Consider the following 21065-nt stretch of genomic DNA (forward strand, 5'->3'; position numbering starts at 1 on the left):
ACTTATTTTATACAAAGGGGAAGGGAGGGAGAAAGAGAGGGAGAGAAACATTAATGTATGCCTTTCTCACATCCCTTACTGGGGACCTGGCCCGTAATCCAGGCATGTGCCACTGGGAAGCGAACTGGTGACCCTTTGGCTCACAGGCTTGTGCTCAATCCACTGAGCTACACTAGCTGGGCTCTATTTAAATATTTTAAATAAGAAATATTATATTAGAAAAGTGATTGACAAGATAAATGAGATACTGATTTCTGGAAATGCAAGTGTTAAAATACATGTTTGTTTATTTAAATTCCACACACTATATTTTCATTCATGTTTTTAGGAAAATGAATGAAAACATGGGATGACATTATTATTTCTTGTACCAAGAGTTTTAAAAAATAGAGTATTAACCTTGCTATTTTAGACAAAATTTCTGATGGTGGTTGCTAGATTCTACCATTAAAATGTAGCTTTGTGATTTAATCAAACCTGACACTGAATAGTCTTTAAGAATATCGACAAAGAATCATCTATGTGTAGGCATTTAAAATATATTTTTATATGTCACAAAACAAGTTGTCATAATTTATCAAGTATATATAGTAAATAGAAAAATAGGCTTATTATGCATTTGAATTCCATTAAATTCAGTTTTTAAAGAATCACAGACTTATTAAAATATTAAATCCTTTTATTTTCCAAATCTGTCCTTTACTCCCAAGAGATAATTAATTATATTTCAATGAGTTTTAAAATATATGAAACTGATGGGTGATAAAGTTTTATGTTTTTCTCCTAGCTGAATTAAAATCAGAAGCCTGTTGCTCTTTCTTAGAAACGATATGAAGAAGAAAAAGAAAACATAATAGTTGAAAGCCATTTTTCAGATTTCAAATTGTCAATTTTCAAAACGTTGCTATATATTAGTCAGTCTTGATATAAAATAACCCTTGTTTTTATTGTTTTAAAAAATGTTTTGCAAAGCTTTCTGGGTTGACATTTTGAAATCACCATGTAAATCTTCCTGACAAGTGTTTTGGGTTTTGGGGGTTTTTTTTGTTGTTGTTAATGTGAGATCTGAATAAATATTCTGTCTATGGCTTTTTCAGCACCTGGTTCTGGTTGCTTGCTGTTTTAATTGATAGAAGCTGAAAAGCTTTCTCAAGTCATTGATTCCACAGTAGCATTTTTGGTCGTTTTTTAGTTGATTTAGACTTGTTTTGTGTAAGGTTGCAATTAAGTTTAAAATTTTGTAAATATAACTAGCCTATACTTTAAAACATTGTGTGAAGTATACTTTTACTAAATTCCGATTAGCATTTATGGGTTTTTAGCAAAAATTCTGCTTTTGTGTCATATCTTATGAAGTATTAGTGGCTTGTGTGTGTAAGGAAAGGATATACAGAAGGGAACAGAATAAAGCAGCAAGGGTGAATAATGGAGCACACAATGTGGTGCTCTGTTGGCATTTCCTTTATGAAATGTACCCATTTGTTCCTTTGGATCGCATTCCGTATGTGGGAAGGTGGCATTGTGTAAACATGGCTACTGAGTCTGAGCAAGGAAATGCTAACTGAATAAAGAGTTCAACTGTATTTTTGAATCAGAGACACTCTTATCTTTAAATTGAAATCTCAACAGACCCTCTGGTGACTTTCTCTGATGATTTCCACTCTTTGCAGTCTCTAAAAGACAGTTATATAATGAATAGATTGTACGTATATTGAGCTTGTTTAATTCTTCCTCCTCCAGTTGAGGAGACAGCATTGGAGGGATAGGCAGTTTCGTATTGTACGGAGACATTCACACTTTCAAGACATTTTGTATTTTTCCTTAGCAGTACTTATCACCATAATGATTAAGCACTTATTTTTATGAATGTGTCTCTCATGATAGGCCAAACTCTGTGTGTCCAGGAGCCACACCACCCTCACCTGCAGTACAGTGTATAACCAAACACATGGTGCTCACAGTGGTCTTAAATTTGGACCCGTTTTGTGTGAAAATTATACCTTAGTAAACATGACTCAAAACCAGAGTTCTTAAGGCTCCTCCCTGTTAGTACTTAAGCAAGCAAATCATTAGCTTGTGCTTTGAGAATCAGGAAGGAACTCATGTTCTCCCAAGGGCCCAAGAGAACTTGTGGAACTCAACTCCCTACTTACATTTCTGCTCTTCTTATTCTTTAGATGCTCACCCTGATAAACTGGTAAGGAGCTTCAAAATTCTTAACCTCTTCAAAAAACACAATGAAAAAGAACATGTCACAGGCTTATGTTTCTTTTGTCAGGGTCTTTCTTTTTTGTGTATGTTATGATCTATAGCAAAAACCACTTTTTAAGTGATATCTGCCATTTAGCACTGTGTAGGACACCGAACTCTCAGTGACTTGGGTGGGGCTAAGCGACGCAGCACACGCCTTGCTTGCTGCCTCACAGAATGGCTGTGAGAATGAGAAGAGGCCGTGGCTGCACTGTGGAAGCTATGAAGTGCTAAATAAAGACAGGTGGTTTCATTGCCGAGTGTTAACAAACCTCAATGTAATAAACAAACTTGGATTGTAGGTGTTGGAGAGCAACCCGCAAATACGGCATGGGTAACCATGCAGGAAAGATTTACTTGACTGGCATCTGCATTTGGTTCTGTTGCCTTTCTCTTGCCCAGCAGGAGGAATATGTGGTGTTCAGGAGTTTCATGCACTGATAAATGGCAGGCACTAAACTGAATGGGCTGGAAAGTGAGAAGTGACTCAATCAAAGGACTGCTATAGGCAAAAGTGAAATAGAGGCTCTGAAGGACTGGCTCTTCAACAGTTTTTGTTGTTCACTTGTTTGTGTTTTTGTACAAGCTCTAGTTTTTTATGCTGTGGGTTTTCAGGTTTCAATCTAGGTGATTGTTGTAGCAAAAAGAGCACTAGACTCTTAGTTCTGGTGCCTTATTTTCCAGTGTTTTTGCCATCCTGGTTTTTCATACATTTTTGTCTGGTGTAACAGCCAGCTTTTATTGTTTTATTGTCATGAACCCACGGCACCAGTGATAAAGTTTTAGCTATAGTCATAGCAGATTTCTCCTTTTATATGCATACACAATTAGGAATCTTGTCTTTTGGCCTCTTAGATTGCTAGATCATATGTCTTGGAGAGGTATTTCATGTTAAACTCAACGATTTGTTCGTACAGCTTTATTTGAGAACTTGTTTCCAGGGTATTGCAGAATTAGAAAATGAATTCTACTAGCAATAGGACCTTGGGCAGGTCATTTAACACCTGTTTCCTCATTTGCAATTTGCAGGTAATAATTTCAATTTCACTGTTGTCACCATATTGTTGTAAGAATCACAATAGCTTAGCAAGGCTTGCAGTCAACTCTGAAGTCCTGTGCTGATATAAGACAGTTAATATTATTAATGGAACTCTTCTCATTATTTTTAACACTCCCAGGAGAGGGCTCGCTGATAAATTACTCTGTTTCTCCAGGGAGAGTCACACCAGTGCAGCTCATGTCCTACATTCAGCTCTTCAAGAACAACCTCAAAGCTCTAGTGAATCACTGTGGACTCCTGCAGCTTGGACTGGCCACGGTTCAAACCCTGAAACACCCCCAGACTGCCAAGTGGGACAACTTTCTGGCTTTTGAAAGGCTCCTTCTCCAGGTATGTTGCTATGGGAGCTTCTTGGGATATTAATAATGAAAATTATCACTTCCAGAGAAAAACAGTAGTATTTATTGTGGTCTCAGTAATAAATCATATTGTTGATATATGTCCTATATCATATTCTCCTTGTGCCCCAAATTAAAATTTATCTAGAAACTTTTTCCATACCTTTAAAAATATTTTTTGACAGTGATATCTTTAGCTACTCACTCAATACTAAGAATGGTTTTTGAACATTGGACTCACTTTTGAAAACCTCTTTTCAATTACATGCCGCTTGGACCTTTCTTGATTTTCATTGCACCTTTATTCTATTCTTGCTACTTTGCCTGTAGAATGTTTTGTGCCTTAAAATGATGCTTAGTAAAAGATGAAGGGAAGCAAACTCCATTTGTAGTTTTTTGAAGAAATTTGTATGTGGAGTTGGACCTTTTCATGATTGATGAAATGTTTTAATGGAAAACTTTTGTAAAAAGATGTATTTTTAAATTTTTTAAAATTATTTCAAACTTACATAGCATAGTATGACAATTATCTATGTATTTTTGTATACCTCACTATAATTTACTAGTTTGTAATATTTTATATCCTTTTTCTTTAAAGAAATAAAACTGCAGATAAATCAAGTTGAAGAATCTCTGATCTGTTCCCTTCCCTGGCATTCTTTGACTTCTTTATTTTTACTGAATATTTATTTTTCCGTAAATAATACAGATTCCTTTATGGGTTTTACTTTTTACATAAGTGACATACTATCAATATCCTAGACAACTGGCTTTTTCAACATTGTATTTTTTAAATATTTTAAAATAATAGGTTTATTGTGCATGAAGTTATAAATGCTCAGTACATAGTTAGTAGAGTTTTCATTCAGGGATTGTAGCCTCTACTGAAAAGAGTTTCAACATTCTATTTCTAATATAATCCAAATTGACATGTGTAGATCTAGTTCATTCATTTAAACTATACCAAACTATTTGATTATTTAGAGATACAATGATTTATCCATTTGATATTGATATATGGTTAGGCTCTTCCATATTTGCATGTGTGTGAGTGTGTGTGCAATTGAAATAAATGTGATGAGCATCCTGGAACAGGTTTTTGGATACACATGTGGCAGAGTCCTCTAGGATATAGACCTTGGAATGGGTTGTTAGATTGTTGGCCATGCGTGTTTCGGAGGTTACTGAGTATCACCAAATACATCACCAGAGAAGTTGCCCTTCTGTTAGGAATGGGTGACAGTTGTCTTCCAGCATTGTGTCCAACACTCAGGATTTTCAAACTTAAACATTTCTGTAGTGGGTCAATACTTTCTGTGTATAAATTTCCAATTCTCTGACTACTATGATGTTGAGCATCTTTTATGATATTTATTGGCTATTCAATCTTCCTCTTCTATCAGTTGCTTATTCTTTTACTTTGCCCATTTTCTCTATTGAGTAACAGCAAAAACTTTTATATCATAGATACTTCTAGACTATGGTTTGTCTTTTAATTTCAATTCCTGTATATTTTATTGTATAAAAGTTTGAATTTTTGATGTAGTCTAGTTAATATTATCCTTTATGGTCTGTACATATTTATGTTTTATATTAGAAATCTTTTACCCCTAATTTCTAAATATATTGTTATATTTTCTCTTCTGAGAATTAATGTTTGCTTTTGCATTCAAATTTTCAGTCCACCTGAAACTTATTTTCATTTATATTATTAAGGCCTGATTTTCTTTTCTTCCATATGGATAGCCTGTTTCCCCCACACCATTTATAAAACATTCCATTGATTCCACCATAGATGACTTATCCAACAGTCATTTCTCTTCTTCTTTTGTTGACAGAACACCAGTTTTGTTCCATGTCTACTCTTTCCCCATATGATTTAGGCAGAGCCTGATTCGTCTCAGACTGTATTGGTATTCTCATTTCCCCACTTAATGAGTGGTTTAGCAGGTCTAGCCAAAGAGAGGAAAAGGGAAGTTTGCTGGAGGTGACTCTAGGGAAGATTCCTTTTGCTTGAATAGAAAGATATACAATGAAGAAACGAGATCCTTTGTAAGCCTCTTGTTATATGTTTGTGACATTTTGAGCATTTCGTGATAATGATGAGAGCTAGTTCACTGACATTTCGAGGAAGACAGAACAGAACCTAAATCTTTAATGATGACTTTGAGCCTTACTTCAAAATGTTTGGGTTTGTAAGATAATTCTTCTCATTGTTTGAATCATTTTAACGGTTAGATTTTGTTATTTGTAACCAAAAATATTCATCCTTTTCCTACTGATATCTAATGTACTAAGATCTCATATACAGGTGGTTTTATTTACCAGCTTCTAGTATTCCAGTGTTCAATTTATTCACCACAGAATTAGTACCACAGCATTTTAAAACCAATATGCCTATTTTATGCTTTTCTCCACAAAAGAGACTTAATAGATTTATTCATGAGTATTTTAAAGATTTTGATGCCATTGTGAATTAAATTTTAAAAAGTTTATAATACTTTCTTACTGTCATATGTAGAAATACTCTTTTTTACTTTAAAATTTTTAAATGTTTAGATTACAGCTGACATATAATATTGTATTACTTCCGGGTGTACAACCTGGTGATTAGTATTCTATCACTTACTAAGCAATCATCCTGATAAATCTAGCACCCATCTGACATGATACACAGTCATTGCAATATTACCAACCCACCATACTCCCTGTGCTGTGCTCTCCATCCCCTTGAATGTTCTGGAGCTACCAGTTTGTATTTCTTAATCCTTTCACCTTTTCCACACATTCTCCTAACCCCTCTCCCATCTTGTAGCCTTTCAAAATGTTCTCTGTACCCATCAGTCTGCTTCTCTTCTGCTTGTCTGTTTATTTTGTTTTTAAGATTTCACATGTAAGTGAAATCATATGGTATTTGTCTTGCTCTGTGTGACTTACCCCACTCAGTACAACCCCTCCAGGTTCATCCATGTTGTTGCAGATGGGAAGATTACATTCTTTTTTATGGCTGTGTCATAACTGTATATGTGCTTCACTTTTTCTATTCATCTGTAGATGGACACTTATCTTAGTTATTGTAAGTAATGATGCAATGAACATATGAATGTATGTATTTTTTGATTTGACATTTTGGGTTTCTTTGGATAAATACACAGAAGTGGAATTGCTGGGTCCTTGTTTGTGTCTTGTTATACACCCTTTGTTTTAAAGTTTATTTTGTCTGGTATAAGTATTGCTACCCCAGTTTTTTGTTTGCTTGTTTGCCTGTTTCCATTTTCATGAAATATGTTTTCCCATGCCTTTACTTTCAGTCTGTGTGATCTTTTGATCTGAAGTGAGACTCTTGAAGATGGCATATGTAAGGGTCTTATTTTCTTATCCATTCAGCCTCCATATTTTTTAAAAATTATTTATTTATTTATTTACTTACTTACTTACTTATTTACTTCTTTTCTTTTCCCTGTTATCCTCCCCCGCCTCCCTTCTGGTCACTGTCAGGTTGTTCTTTATTTCAGTGTCTCTGGTTATATTTTGCTTGCTTATTTGTTTTGTTGATTAGGTTCCACTTACAGGTGAGATCATATGGTATTTGTCTTTTACCTACCACCTGGCTTATTTCACTTAGCATAATGCTCTCCAGTTTCATCCATGCTGTCACAAAGGGTTGGAGCTCCTTCTTTCTCTCTGATGGGCACTTAGGGATGGGATCCATTTACTGATGGGCACTTAGGTTGCTTCCAGCACTTGGCTATTGTAAATTGTGCTACTATGAACATTGGGGTGCATAGGTTCTTTTGAATTGGTGTTTCAGTATTCTTAGGGTACAATTCCAGCAGTGGAATTGTTGGGTCAAAATGCAGTTCCATTTTTAATATTTTTAGGTGTCTCCACAATGCTTTGCACAGTGGTTACACCAGTCTACATTCCCACCAACAGTGCAGAAGGGTTTCCCTTTTTCCACATCCTTCCTAGCACTTTTTGTTTATTGATTTGTTGATGTTAGCCATTCTGAAGGATGTGAGGTACTATCTCATTGTGGTTTTAATTTGCATTTCTCTGATGATTTGTGATGTTGAGCATCTTTTGATATATCTATTGGCCATCTGTCATCTCATACTGCAATTTTTGCCTCAGAAGTTTCTACTGTGAGCCTTGTAATTCTGATCATTTTACAATCTCATGGGGAAATTATCAGATTAATGGCTTGTGTTGATACATGGGATATTTGGATATAAAGTATGAGATTTAATTTAATTTAATGTAACAGTGAATTGTTAGAGTTTAAATTTTTTCTAAGGTATTTCTTTGAAAAAGAACCAGGTGAAGGACATTTGGAATTGGAGAGATATGAATAGGCTAACATGATGGTCCATCTGGGGCTCCTATGATTTTTACTAATTCAGAAGACCTCTACCCCTTCCCTCCCCCCACCCCCCATTCAGATTACCTGGGAATCTATACATAGGGAGAATAAACTTTATTAATTCTCAGAAATTTAAGTTGTTTCTTTACTTTGTCCAGGTAAGTCTCTGCCCTCTAGTTCTTTGCCAAGAGAGGTGTCATTTCCAAATGTTGGGGGGAAAAGATTGAAAAGCCTTTTTCAAAAGCAAGTATTCTGCCCTATTCCATGTAATAATGATCTATTGAGCACGTGCTGTCTGCTGGACAGAGAGGTTACAAGTCTGAAACATACATGGTTTATTGGATGTACATAGTTTGTTTTGTAATGTGGATTAGATATCAGTACATTAGCACCATTTATACCATTTTCATGGGAGTTTCTAGGATGGTCTAAGTACCTGAGTGTATTTATAGTATTGTCCCTGTGAGAAAAATAAGTTCTAGAGTCTCATCAACCAATTTATAAATAAATAAATTGCTGATTCAGACTTGAAAACTGTATAGCAGAGGCTGGACAAGGTATGAACTGACCATAGTCCTATTGCTAGTGAATTTCAAAACCTGGTCAAAACGCAGATCCAACTGATACCCCTCACTACTGTTTATTGCTGGGATATTTGTTCTGGGGAAAGGCATCAGAATGATTGTTGACCATTTTCTTCTTATACTCTACTCATACTTGTGCTCAGGATAAAAAGTTTTCAAAACACAATGGGGTCTACATAACCCATTAATAAAAATTTAAGTCTATATGCATTTAAGTCAATAACTTTATGAGCACTGTGATTATTAAAATATGTTTCCTACTATTGTGGTTTTTCTCAATAGAACCATAAATCTGGCATCCAGGTGAAATTTCCATAATGAGTCTTACTCCTCAGCCAGCCTCTTGCATGAAACCTGATGAGAGATATTTCTCTGTAAGGATACATCATCTCAATTTCACTTCTCTCCTGCAGAATATTTTATTGTATGTTTTTCTTCTTTCCATCACATTATGGTATTATATGTTTGAATAATAAGTGAGAAAGACAAATGGAAAATAGAAAATAACACCCATGAACCTCTTGTTCCTTTGCCCAGGGAAGGCACGTTGCCAAGGGTTTGTAGTTAGGTAAATTGGTGCCAAGCATCTGATTAGAAAGTGAGGGTCAAATATATGGACTAAGTGAACGATTGCTTTCAAACCGGGCCTCCCTTAGAAGCAGTGATGTCATATGTTATTCCAGCTGGAAGCCAGAGTCAGTAATCAGGCAAAATAAGTTCAAAGCTAACATTTGGTTCTTTGCGTTTTGCGGGCCTACCAAAAAAGTTTCAAATACAGACTTTATGCCAGTGGTGGAAGGTACATCTGGGTGGGTCTTCATATTGTGAAGAACAAGACGGGCACAGCCACCTGGCTTGCTCCCTGCACTGACTGAATTTTCTGTCCTAAGCCACTCCCTCTAAGCTGTTCATGCCCTGTTGGCCTCCCCAACCGTTGCTGGGATTCATCTTTTCTTTTTTAAACACTGAGTTTCCAAGAATGGAGGGAAATAACAGTCTAATTAATCTTTTCTTTTCTTTTCATTCTTATATATTAGTCAGCCTTTGGAGAAACAAAGTCGTGCTTATGTCCATTCACAGGTCACCTTGGGCATAAGTCAGTGGCAAGTATCTCAGAAGGAAGCCGAGGCCAAGGCAAACTGAATATTCTAGAGTACCTCGCCGCCCCACTTCTGACTTAGGATGTGAAGGTCCTAGAGGTTAACTCAACAATCGTGGGTACCTGGGACTAGACAGTAACCTTAAGCCTGGGTGTGGATTTCATTTCCATTTTTCTATTTTTTACCACTCTCAAAGACCTAGATGGGGTGAATTATTTATCAAGATTTTTTGTTTTAGGTTTTGTCTTTGTTTGTTTTTGCTAGAGGCCGCTATTCTTCAAAAGTAGGAGAAGTATTTGTTCATGATCTCAAGCTTTTTTCTGGTGAGGGACACTGAGCATTTGGGCAGGCTTGGTTCACCTGAGCATCTTGCCTGAATGCTTGTGCCTTGGTCTCCCCCTCATCACTCTCCTCCTCACTTCTGGGTTGAGGGACCCGAAGCAGATGTGGAGTAGTGCTGAATGGAAACTGATTGGGCTGTTTGTCTCTTTTTCTCCAGAATGTGTTAGCGCTAGAAGTGCTGAATGTTAACTAAAACAAATCTCCTAAAGGCCTACACTCTTTAGAGGGAGTACTGTATGCATGGCACGCGTCTGCACTCCCTTTACTCCAAGAGGGGCAGTACTAGGTTACAACTTGCAGGATAGTATTGTGTCCTTTTGCAAACATTATGGAAATACTTATTCTAGAGTAATTTATGTCATTTCATATCTGTGCAGAAAAACCCACTGCTGTGTAATTATGTAGTGCTGTACCAAATGTTTCTTTTAATTTTCATTTTATTTTTTAATCCTTACCTGAGGACATGTGTACTGATTTTAGAGAAAGGGAAAGGGAGGAAGAGAGAGAGAGAGAAACATCTATGTGGGAGAAACATTCAATTGTTTGCCTCCTGTACACACCACGGCAGGGGACTGAACCTACAATATAGGTATGTGCCCTGACCAGGAACCAAACCCATGCCCTTTTGGTTTATGGCACAGTGCTCCAACCAACAGAGCCACACCAGCCAGGGCCCAAATGTTTTTAATAGGAGTCTTCCCTAACACAGTATGTAGAAACACATCTTAATATTTTTAATCTGATTTTGGAGTTCTTAAGAAAAAAGTAGCAAGTGAACTAACGAAGCAGAATTGCCAGTTTATTCCAGTGGAAAAATGTGTTAAAAATAAATAGATTCCCACCCCTGTGCTGCATGGAGCTTTTTCTATTATTATCTATTCATATGATTTTTTAAATTTTTAAAAAATTTTATTTATTTATCTTTAGAAGGGAAGAGAAGGAGAGAAGAAGAGAAATATCAATGTATGGTTGCTTCTGGTGCATCCCCTGCTGGGAACTGGCCCCTACTGGGAACTGGCCTGCAACCCAGGCATGTGCCCTGATGGGGAATCAAACCGTGATCTTTTGGTTTGCAGGCCCATGCTTAATCCACTGAGCTACATCAGCCAGGGCTATTCATATGATTTTTAAGTATATTTTATTGATTATGCTATTACTGTTGTCATATTTTTTCTCCCCTTTATTCTCCTCCACCCTGAATCTCCCTCTCACCAGCACTCCCCTTCTTAGTTCATGTCCATGGGTCATACATATAAGTTCTTTGGCTTGTCCATTTCTTATACTATTGTTAACCTCCCCCTGTCTATTTTGTACCTACTATTTATGCTCGTTATTCCCAGTACCTTTCCCCCCATTGTCTCCCTTCCCTCTCCCCACTAATAACCCTCCATGTGATCTCCATTTTTGTGATTCTGTTCCTGTTCTAGTTGTTTGCTTTGTTTGTTTTTTTTTGTTTTGTTTTTTTTAGGTTCAGTTATTAATAGTTGTAAGTTTGTTGTCATTTTACTGTTCATAGTTTTTTGATCATCTTTTTCTTAGACAAGTCCCTTTAACTTTTTATATAATAAGGGCTTGGTCATGGTGAACTCCTTTAACAGTACCTTATCTTACTTTTTTTTACCTTATTCAGTGATCTTGTAGGAAATTTCCTCATTAAGTGAATCTCAGCTTCCTCATCTACAAATTGGAGGGTTTAACAATAAGAGCAAACTCGTTAAGTCTTTAGAATACAAAAATTTATGTAAAGTACTTACCCTTTGCTTGGTTACATAGAAAACATAATACATTTTAGCCATTATTATTATTGTTAAAGATTTTACATAGGCTATTGATAAATCAAAACTACTATAAAAGGTTAATAAAATAGAAAACAGCACATCATAAAGACAAAGACTGATATATATAAATCTAAAGAGTCCATTCATATGGATAAGAAAAACATAATCATTTATCAGCAAAAAAAAATGCTAAAGAAAATATGTGCCCAGCCATTGTACAGAAGAAGAGATAGGAGTGGCCAATAACACGTGGTAAAAATGTTCACTTTTCCTATTAATAAAAACTGTGAACTCAGGCTACACTGAGAAGCAATTTACCACTTCAAACAAACAAAGACTAATGAATGATAATTTAGTGTTGAGTAGAGCTCAATGGCATGGTCATCAAAAACATTATTATTAGGAGAGTGAATTTTGTCAAATATTTTGGCAATATATGATGAGATGCTTGAAAAGGTTATGTCTTTTCTGATAATTTTACTTCTGTTGGTTAATCTTCTTTTAAATTCTTGTTAATTTTATTACAGTTGTCCCAATTTTCCCCCCTTTGCCCTCCTCCATCTGTTCCCCATCCCACTCCTCCGCCTCGCTCCCACAGTCCATCCCCACCCAGTTGTCCATGTCCATGGGCCATTCATACATGTTCTTTGACTAACCCCTTCCTCTTCTTTCCACCATTCCTTCCCTGCTTTCCTCTGGCAGCTGTCAGTCTGTTCCCTGTTTCCACATCTCTGGTTCTGTTTTGCTCGTTAGTTTGTTTTGTTCATTAGATTCCCCTTATAAGTGAGATCATATGGTATTTGTCTTTCACCACCTGGCTTATTTCACTCAGCATAATGCTTTCCAGTTCCAACCATGCTGTCACAAAGGGTAGGAATTCCTTCTTTCTTTCTGCTACATAGTATTCCATTGTGTAGATGAACCACAGTTTTTTAATTAATTCATCTACTGCTGGACACTTAGGCTATTTCCAAAACTTGGCTATCGCAGATAGTGCTGCTGTGAACATAAGGGTGCATAGATTCTTTTGAATTGGTGTTTTGGGATGCTTAGGGTATATTCCCAGAAATGAAATCACTGGGTCATAAGGCAGTTCCATTTTAATTTTTTAAAGAAAATTCCATACAGTTTTCCACAGAGGCTGCACCAGTCTGCATTCCCACCAGTCATGCATAAAGTTCCATTTTCTCCACATCCTCACCAGCACTTGTTTCTGTTGATTAATCTTAAGGACATAATCAGAGATGTTGATATGATTTACTTTGAAGGATCATCATTACAATTTATTCATAATAATAAAGAATTAGGGGCAACTTAAATGTTCCACAATAGGAGAATGATGGAACGTAGTATGTAGTCATTAACATCAAGTTATTAAAGAGTATTTTTAATGAGGTGAGGAATTTTCATAGACTGTTAATAGCACAACTGTTTATTCTTATAGATATGAAAAACAAAACTACACATAAGTATAAGCTCAGCTATCCAATTATAAAGAAAGAAGAAAGTAGAGGGATGTCAGGTACATAAAATTAGAAGGAATAATGGAAAAATACATGAAAATGATTATCATACTTTTCAATGAATGGTGGGTTTTCTAATTATCTATTGCCACACAGCAAATTAGCCCCAAATTTATTGGATTAAAGCAAGCATTTTATTATAGCTCACAATTTGGTGGGGCGGAAATCCAAGCAGACCTCAGCGGGGCAATTCTTTAGCTCCACGTGGCAGTTAGTGAGGTGACTTGGTGGTATTCAGCTGGTAGAAGGGGTGATGTGTAGAGGGTCCAAGAGGGCTTCAGTCAGATGTTTAGACCTGGTAGGGAGTGCCTTGAAGGGTGGGTTCAGCTGCAGGGCCTACACATGGCCTCTTCAGCATGACAGTCTCAGGGTAGTCAGGCCTCTATGTGAAGGCCCAGGTAAGAGAAAATGGTTCAGGAGAACTGTTACAGGCGGAAGCTGCTACAAGACCTTTTATTCTCATAACTTAGCCTCTGAAGTCCTAGAACATCACTTCTGAGCAACACAGAAATGAGGGAAAAACACTGGACTCTACTTTTCAAGGGGAGGGGAAGCAAAGAGTTTGTGATCATCTTTAGTCTAATTCAGTTGGATTGAGTGGTTTTTATTTTCTTGTTCCTGCAAAGTCTGGAACACTTTGTATTCCAGCAATACAGAAGATGTATTGTCTTTTGTTCCTTTGTAAGAGCTATTTATATATTAAGTTCACAACCTTGAATAATTTGCATAAAGCTTTAACATTTTATCTGGCATAAACACAGCCCTCTACCAGAGTCATCTCCCATCAGTATTATCTTTATTTTTTTCTCATTGGAATGGAAATGTATTGGTGGCATTATTTGCAGTGGCTCATTTAATAAGGCATTAATAAAGACACAATTTGGGGGTTCTTTTTCTTTTCTTTTTATTTTTTTTAGTTTATATTTTATTGTATTTTTTTCTATTACTACTTACCTCCCTTATCCCTCCTTCCCCCAGTAATCACACACTGTTGTCCTGGGCAAGCCAAACAAGATTTCATGAACAGTTGATACTTAAACTGCTATGTGTTAAAGGCTGAAGAGGAATTTACCAGTTAGGGAAGGGTGGGAAAGGCACTCAAAGTGGTAGGAGCTGCGTACTCAGAGTTCAGATAGGACGCGGCCATTGCCGAATCTTGTGGCGTGGCACCGGACGGATACAAGATGCGCATTTGTGGAGAAAGGGCTGAGGCTTGAGAAGAGAAGGAGTAAAGTCAAGAGATGAACCAGAAACAGAACATACTGGTCTTAAAGACTGATTAGCTGTAGGAGTTTTTGCTATAACTCACAGTTCCTTGAGAGTTACAGCAAAAAAATAATGATAATAAAAGTTATTTGTTCACTAGTTAAAGCAATCTTCCTAGTAGTTTCTGATTCAGTTTTCTTTCTTTTAAAAACTTCAACATGAATTGTGTGTGAAAAAGACAGAATTTAAACTAAGTAATAAACTACACATGGATAAATCTCTTTTCAAGCCAAAACAAGAAAGAAAGTGTTGGAGAAAATGACTGGCTAAGCTCTATTTCTTCTAGGTTAAAGATAATGCAATTTAGGTTTATGTATATATTTTTTTCTTAGAAAATCAATAAAACCAAACCTTTGTCCATCATCTCAGAGTGGTTGCTCTGCCTGTTGGGCTTGTTAGCGTCTCCCTCATTGGCCTGGGGCGCTCGTGTTCACGTGCCATATGGCCTCCACATCTGGTGACCAGTCCGCGCTCTTTTGGGAGGAAAAAAACAAAATTTCCTTTGAGGTACTACAAACACATTTCTGTAGAATCTGCTACTGCCCATGTCTACAAATATCTGGGTCCAAAACTAAATGCATAAAGCTGAAATTATATTACTTTTCAAAGATAACAATAATTAAATAAGACACAATACAAATTAGGGCTTTAGCTTTTGGGAGCCTGTCCTTCTCTTCCAGCGTATTACTGTACTTGTGATGATATCCCTTTGATGTTTTGACACATCTCTGAAATCATGATTAAATATGGTAACCAGAACTGGTACTGGCGTACTGTACTGGGCAAGTCATTTGGAATCAATATTATGGGCGGAAAATGCTGTTTGGAAAAGCTCTTCTGATTTTAATGAATTTAATTTGTGTCGAAGTTCCAGGTCTTTTTTTTTTTTTTACTCCAAAACAGTCATTAAAGTAGTTATTTCAATAAATAATTAAACCAAATGAAAACATCAAATGAAAAAGTAAGTTCAAGTTATTGTCGGCAAATGTTTATCACTGAATATTTTAAAAATTTATTATGGACAGATATCCACTCTTTCACGGATGAGAGTGACAATTAAGCTTTCTGGCAGCCGCTCATCCTGATGTGCTTTGCAGTCGTTTGAAGGCAATCTCTTCCATCAAAGCTTTGAGAAGGATGTTGGAGCACATGCATGTGCGGCGCCGTGTGGGTGACACAGTCAAGATTCTGTGTTTCAACACCAGGGTTTTTATCCTCTTTTTAACTCACTGCGTCAGTGTTGCTTCTCTCGCTGGTTTAGAACATGATTAGAATTTGTACTCTTTTTCTTGTGTTAAAGAAACAAAGTTGGGGGAAAGGAGAAAGACATAATCCAGATAAGGTGGTTATATAGGAACAGATTTCGAAAGTGTTAACTGATGTCGTGAAAAGCTGTTTTAGTAATAAGCCTGATGCGAAAACAATGTGGGCAGGAAACTCGGTGATACTGAAATTTGACTCTTTCAAAGGAATGTCAGGTACCAGGAACAAAGGGACAAAATGAACAGAATCAGTCCCGTGTGTTGTTAAATGTCTTTTTTTGTTGTTGATGTTGTTCATCTGCTGCCTCTTCTTGTAGGCGCCCCCCCCCACCATAGTGTCGGTGACGTTCAAGGACTAAAATGCTGCCTGTGTCAGCAGAGCTGCCATTTTCCCTATTCCCAAGCTCCTCGTCATCTTCCAGGAATACTCATCTTGTTCTGCCTTCCCCTAATTTGTCTTCTGACAGCGCATTTTAATCTTAACTTAATTATTCTTTTGTAGTACAGTAGTCTTGACTTGAAATGCAGGTGAGTAATATGTAAAAAGGTATTCAGTAAGCAGTCAATGCAATCACAGTCTAAAAACTGTATTCAGGATATAGACAATATTTGTTAAATGGGAATTCATGTCATGATTGTCATGGAGAAGGAGTTAGAGGTGGCGAAGCATAAACATTCCAAACTGTGGTAATATTGTAAGAATAAATAGTTACTAGCAAGGTCTTTGTGATTTGTATTTAGTGGGGTTTCAATTTAATTTCCCAATTTTGTTATGAGGCAAGGTCTTGGCAACATTGCACAGCATAACCCTGACTAGTGTGGCTCAGTGGGTTGGGCATCCTCCCACAAACCAAAAGTTCGTGGGTTTGATCCCTGGTCAGGGCACATGCCCGCCTTGCGGGCCAGGCCCCTGGCTGGGGGCCTGCAAGAGCCAACCGATAGATGTTTCTCTCCTTCTTCTTCTCCCTCCCTTCTTATCTCTCTAAAAATAAATATATTAAATAAAATAAAAGAGAAAAGAATGCACAGGGTAATTCTCAATAGCCAGAGACTCTTGTGAATGGGAGTTAAGAAACCTATTTTCAGCCTTCAAATCCTTTACTTCTTAGTTTCTTTTTTTTAAAGATTCTATTTATTTATTTATCTTTAGAAGGGAAGAGAAGGAGAGAGGGAGAGAAATATCAATGTATGGTTGCCTCTCATGCATCCCCTGCTGGGAACTGGCCTGCAACCCGGACATGTGCCCTGACTGGGAATCGAACTACAATCCTTTGGTTCGAAGGCCCGCACTCAATCCACTGAGCTACACCATCCAGGGCTGCTTCTTAGTTTCCTCATCAGTCAAATGAGGATGTTATTTTCTTTTCTCCTTTCCTGTAGGAGATTTCAGTAGTGATCGATATTACCTTACTTTCAAATCTCCAAGGAGAGTTGTTTGATCTTTCTAAGCCCTCTACCCCTCATTTATTTAATTGAGCAGCTTTTGGGTGGTCTGGGCATTGGAAATAATACACACACTTCTAGGCACAGTGCCACTAATTCATGGATGCTCGAAAGGTGGATTTGACCGTTACAGTTACTACTGTTACCCCTGGTACTACCCTGCTGCTGTTACTAGTTGCTGCTATTACTTCCTGTTTGCCAGTGTTCCATCAATACTAGTTTTTTTCTATGATTAAAATAAGAATCATGATAAAGTCTCCTATATAGGAAATTTGTTTCACTTTTTTTTTAAGAAAAGAGAAGATAGCATTTCAAATACCCCTGAATGTGATTTAAAGTAGGGTTTATTTAAAATTTTATTTTAAATAAAATTTTAAAATAAAAATTTCAGAATTTTTATTTCAGTAAGACATATTTATTTTCTTAAAGAGATTTGCCCTTCTTTCAACCCTCAAGAGAAGAACCAATAAGAACTGGATGGAGTCTTTGGGACTCTTGTTAGGTATGTAAACATTTGCAGTTGACCCTGACTCATTAAAGATACTGAGTTACAGTTAATAAGATGTTATTACAATATGAATTGTTTCATTGTATCTATTGCTGTTAAATTGTACATGTGTGTACATCTATATTGTCTTTGAATAACTCAGTACTTGACCACACTTCATATAAGAACGTTCTTTGTGTTTATGGTAAATTATCAGAATATATTAACACATACACACAGAAAGTACTCAATTACTTATCAAATAATTATTGAGTGCCAACTGTGTGACTAATAGTAACGTTCCATGTGGTACCAGTAGAGCAGTGAGTACTACAGAGTCCTTTCCCTGAGAGAACTTACATTCTAGTTAAGGAAATGGACAGTAAACAAACAAATAAATATATAAACAAGTATATAAAGCGTGTATATGTGAGCTTATAAACTGACCCAATTGTCTATGGCATTTGTTTCATTGATTGGTGCTCTAGCTGTACTGGCTCTCAAGTAATTTGCGTGTCACTGTTGGTGATAAGTGCTGTGAAAAATAAATCTAGGTCATGGGGATAATAAACCATGGGGTTTGGGGGAGCTATCTTATACCATGTGACTAGAGCTGGACATTTCTGAAGAAATGACATTTGAGTGGAGACCTGAATGAAGAGAGGGAGTGAGCCATGAGGACATCTAGGTAGAGAGTGTTCTAGGCAGAGGCATCAGGAAGTTTAAAAACCCCTGGGCAGGTTAAAAGCCACTGCTGGGGTATGCGTGTCAGGCAGTGGGGGCATGAGCTCAGAGAGGAGGTTGAGGAGGGTCGGGGACAGATTCTGAGGTCTCATGGGCTCTGGTAGTAGTGGTGGTGGTAGTAACCATCATCATTATTATTATTTGGTATTTTGATCTTAGTGTGTCTTAAAGCTATGTCAAGCATTGAAAAAAACCCATGGTGTTATTAGTTGGATGAATGTAAAATTTTTAAGAACTCTTTGAAGCAGCATTTCACTGGTACTCTTACATGCTGTGTTATTTGCTTATGCATCTAATTCTTGGATTTTTTTTTAGCTTAAACTGGCATGAAGTGTTTGTGTTTGAACACTTAAGAGTTGTGAAAAACGAGTTTTTTCCAGTGCCTGACTGAACGCAAATAGACTTTGGGGGTCATACTAACTCTGTCTTTCATTTTGGCTCCCTCTGCGTATCAAAAGTCAGGTCCCTGAAGAGAAATGAATTACACTGGAGACAGATTTTTCTTATTCTATTCCAAAGATTTTGGAGTTTTGATTTTGGCACTGTGCATCTCCAAGAGAAGTTTTTTTCCTTATACACCTGCAGCAATAAAACATAAAAAGATAGTGATCTTGAGTTCTCTTTTTATTCATCATTTTGTTATGTTTATGCTAGAGAAAATTATGTTCAAAATCTTATATGCCATTGGTTGTGTTTAGACAGTAAACTTTGTAAAAAGGTTGTACTTTTTACACTCAGCCTGTGATATGATTCTGGTATAATTATCACTGCTAGAAAGCATTTGTGTGTACCACATGTGTTTTCACACTCTTTATTTATCATTATTACAGAAGTGTTTTAATATTTTAATAATTGGAATAGCCACACTGGTACACATGAGTTTAATATTTTCCTTGGCCCACTGTCTACCAGCACCTAGCTATGAATAGAGTTTTCTTCAAGTCAACTATATTTGTAAGCAAGATAGAAAAGTAGTATATGATGTTTTAAAACTTATTGATGTAATTGCAAATGAGTTAAGGTTCACTTGTGAAGCAGAATTTCAGTGGTTCTAGTGGTTTCCTTCAAGAGAACAAAGGAGCCCATGTAGCAATTGTGTAAAAATAGCTACTCTAAAACTCTATGTCTAATATGAATTGTTCTCCTTCTACCTCAATGGATATTAGTCATTTGTCCATAATCCTAATCTCTGCCTCTTCCAACTCAAATGTGCATATGTGCGCTACTGCCTTGCACACACACACACAGTCACTCACTCATCTCCTTACTACTTTATTGTGTTGTTCTCTGTTCATGTGCAGATAGCTTTGCGCTTTCTTTTGATTTAGATACTCTTCCCAGCACGTTCTGGAATTTGTTGTTCGTCCAGGAAGTGAGAAGGTCAAACACCTGCTCACAAGGTTTCATCATGGCTGTGTCAACTTGGGTGCACTGAATACACCCACCTGGATGTTAATACTTTCCACATTTGTCTTGTTTTGGCTCTTGCGAGTCCTGGTCCTTTTGAAGCTGTAATATGTGGTTAACTTTACTAACTTCGGGGAAGGAAAGGAGCATTTGGTTTTGAGAAGAGGAGAATGTTTTCTCAACAGTGAGTTCTATTAAGTTCTGAATTCTATTTTTTCCCAGTAGAAGGAACAGAAGTGCTATGCCTGAGTGATGTAAAAGTCAGCTGAAGGAAACCTAGCTTGGAAGTATACCACCCATCCAATATCATAAGGCAACCCACGAAGGGAAGGGAAGGGGAAGAGGAAAGGAAGGGAAGGGGAGGGGAAGGGAAGGGGAAGGGAAGGGAGGGGAAGGGAAGGAGAAGAGAAGGGAAGTAGTAAACTAGAAAGTAGGAGTTAGCCTCATTAAGCCTAAAATTCAAACTTCTTAGTTGGCATTTTGACCTTTCAGTACATGGTTTAAACCAATGGGCCTCAAGCTTCTTGAACATTATATGGGCTCCAAAGAAATTTGTTTATGAGGATTATATTTATAGATACTAAACACCTTGGAAAATAAAACGGAGAATTTTAAGAAATCTTATTAATTGATTAAAAATAGCAATAATTAATCCACTGCATGTTAACAATAATAGATTTTTCATGAAAAAATTACTCTTCAAAACAAACATTTTTGAGAAGAGTGGCATTGTTCTGTATTTGGCAAACGCCTTTAAAATGTCTGCCTTAATAGAAAGCAGCTGGACCCTTCTGTTTGCTTCTGCACTCAGTCTGTTGTCGTATCGGGTATTCCATAGCTTCTGGAAACCTTCACTGCATGCTCCTCAGAGAGCAAGGGTGAAAAAAGGCAAATGATGTCTTAGTATTATTATGAAAATAATTTTGACTTTTTGCACCCCCTGAAAAGGTTCCCCAGGGTCCCTGACCACAGTTTGAGAACTGTTGGCTTAGACAGATCTTCCTAGTCCTGCTCTCGAGTCCCTCCCCATGCAGCCTCTTAGCAGCAGCACGTCGGCTGCTCTCCCCACCCGCACGCACCCACTGTTCTGTCTCCCTGCAGTTTAGAAACCAGCGTCT

General features: G+C 37.0%; 1 protein-coding gene across 1 annotated transcript in view; it reads left to right on the forward strand.

Annotated features, from left to right (window-relative positions):
- Positions 1–21065, forward strand: part of SCFD2 (sec1 family domain containing 2) — a 319432-nt gene that overhangs the window by 48752 nt on the left and 249615 nt on the right. The window contains exon 4 of the mRNA XM_037034254.1: positions 3465–3640. Coding sequence (XP_036890149.1) covers positions 3465–3640 — 176 coding nt within the window. The remainder of the gene's footprint in view (positions 1–3464; positions 3641–21065) is intronic.

Source organism: Sturnira hondurensis, unplaced genomic scaffold, assembly GCF_014824575.4.
Source record: "Sturnira hondurensis isolate 20B ecotype Veracruz unplaced genomic scaffold, ASM1482457v3 Scaffold0022017, whole genome shotgun sequence".
Lineage (NCBI taxonomy): Eukaryota > Metazoa > Chordata > Mammalia > Chiroptera > Phyllostomidae > Sturnira > Sturnira hondurensis.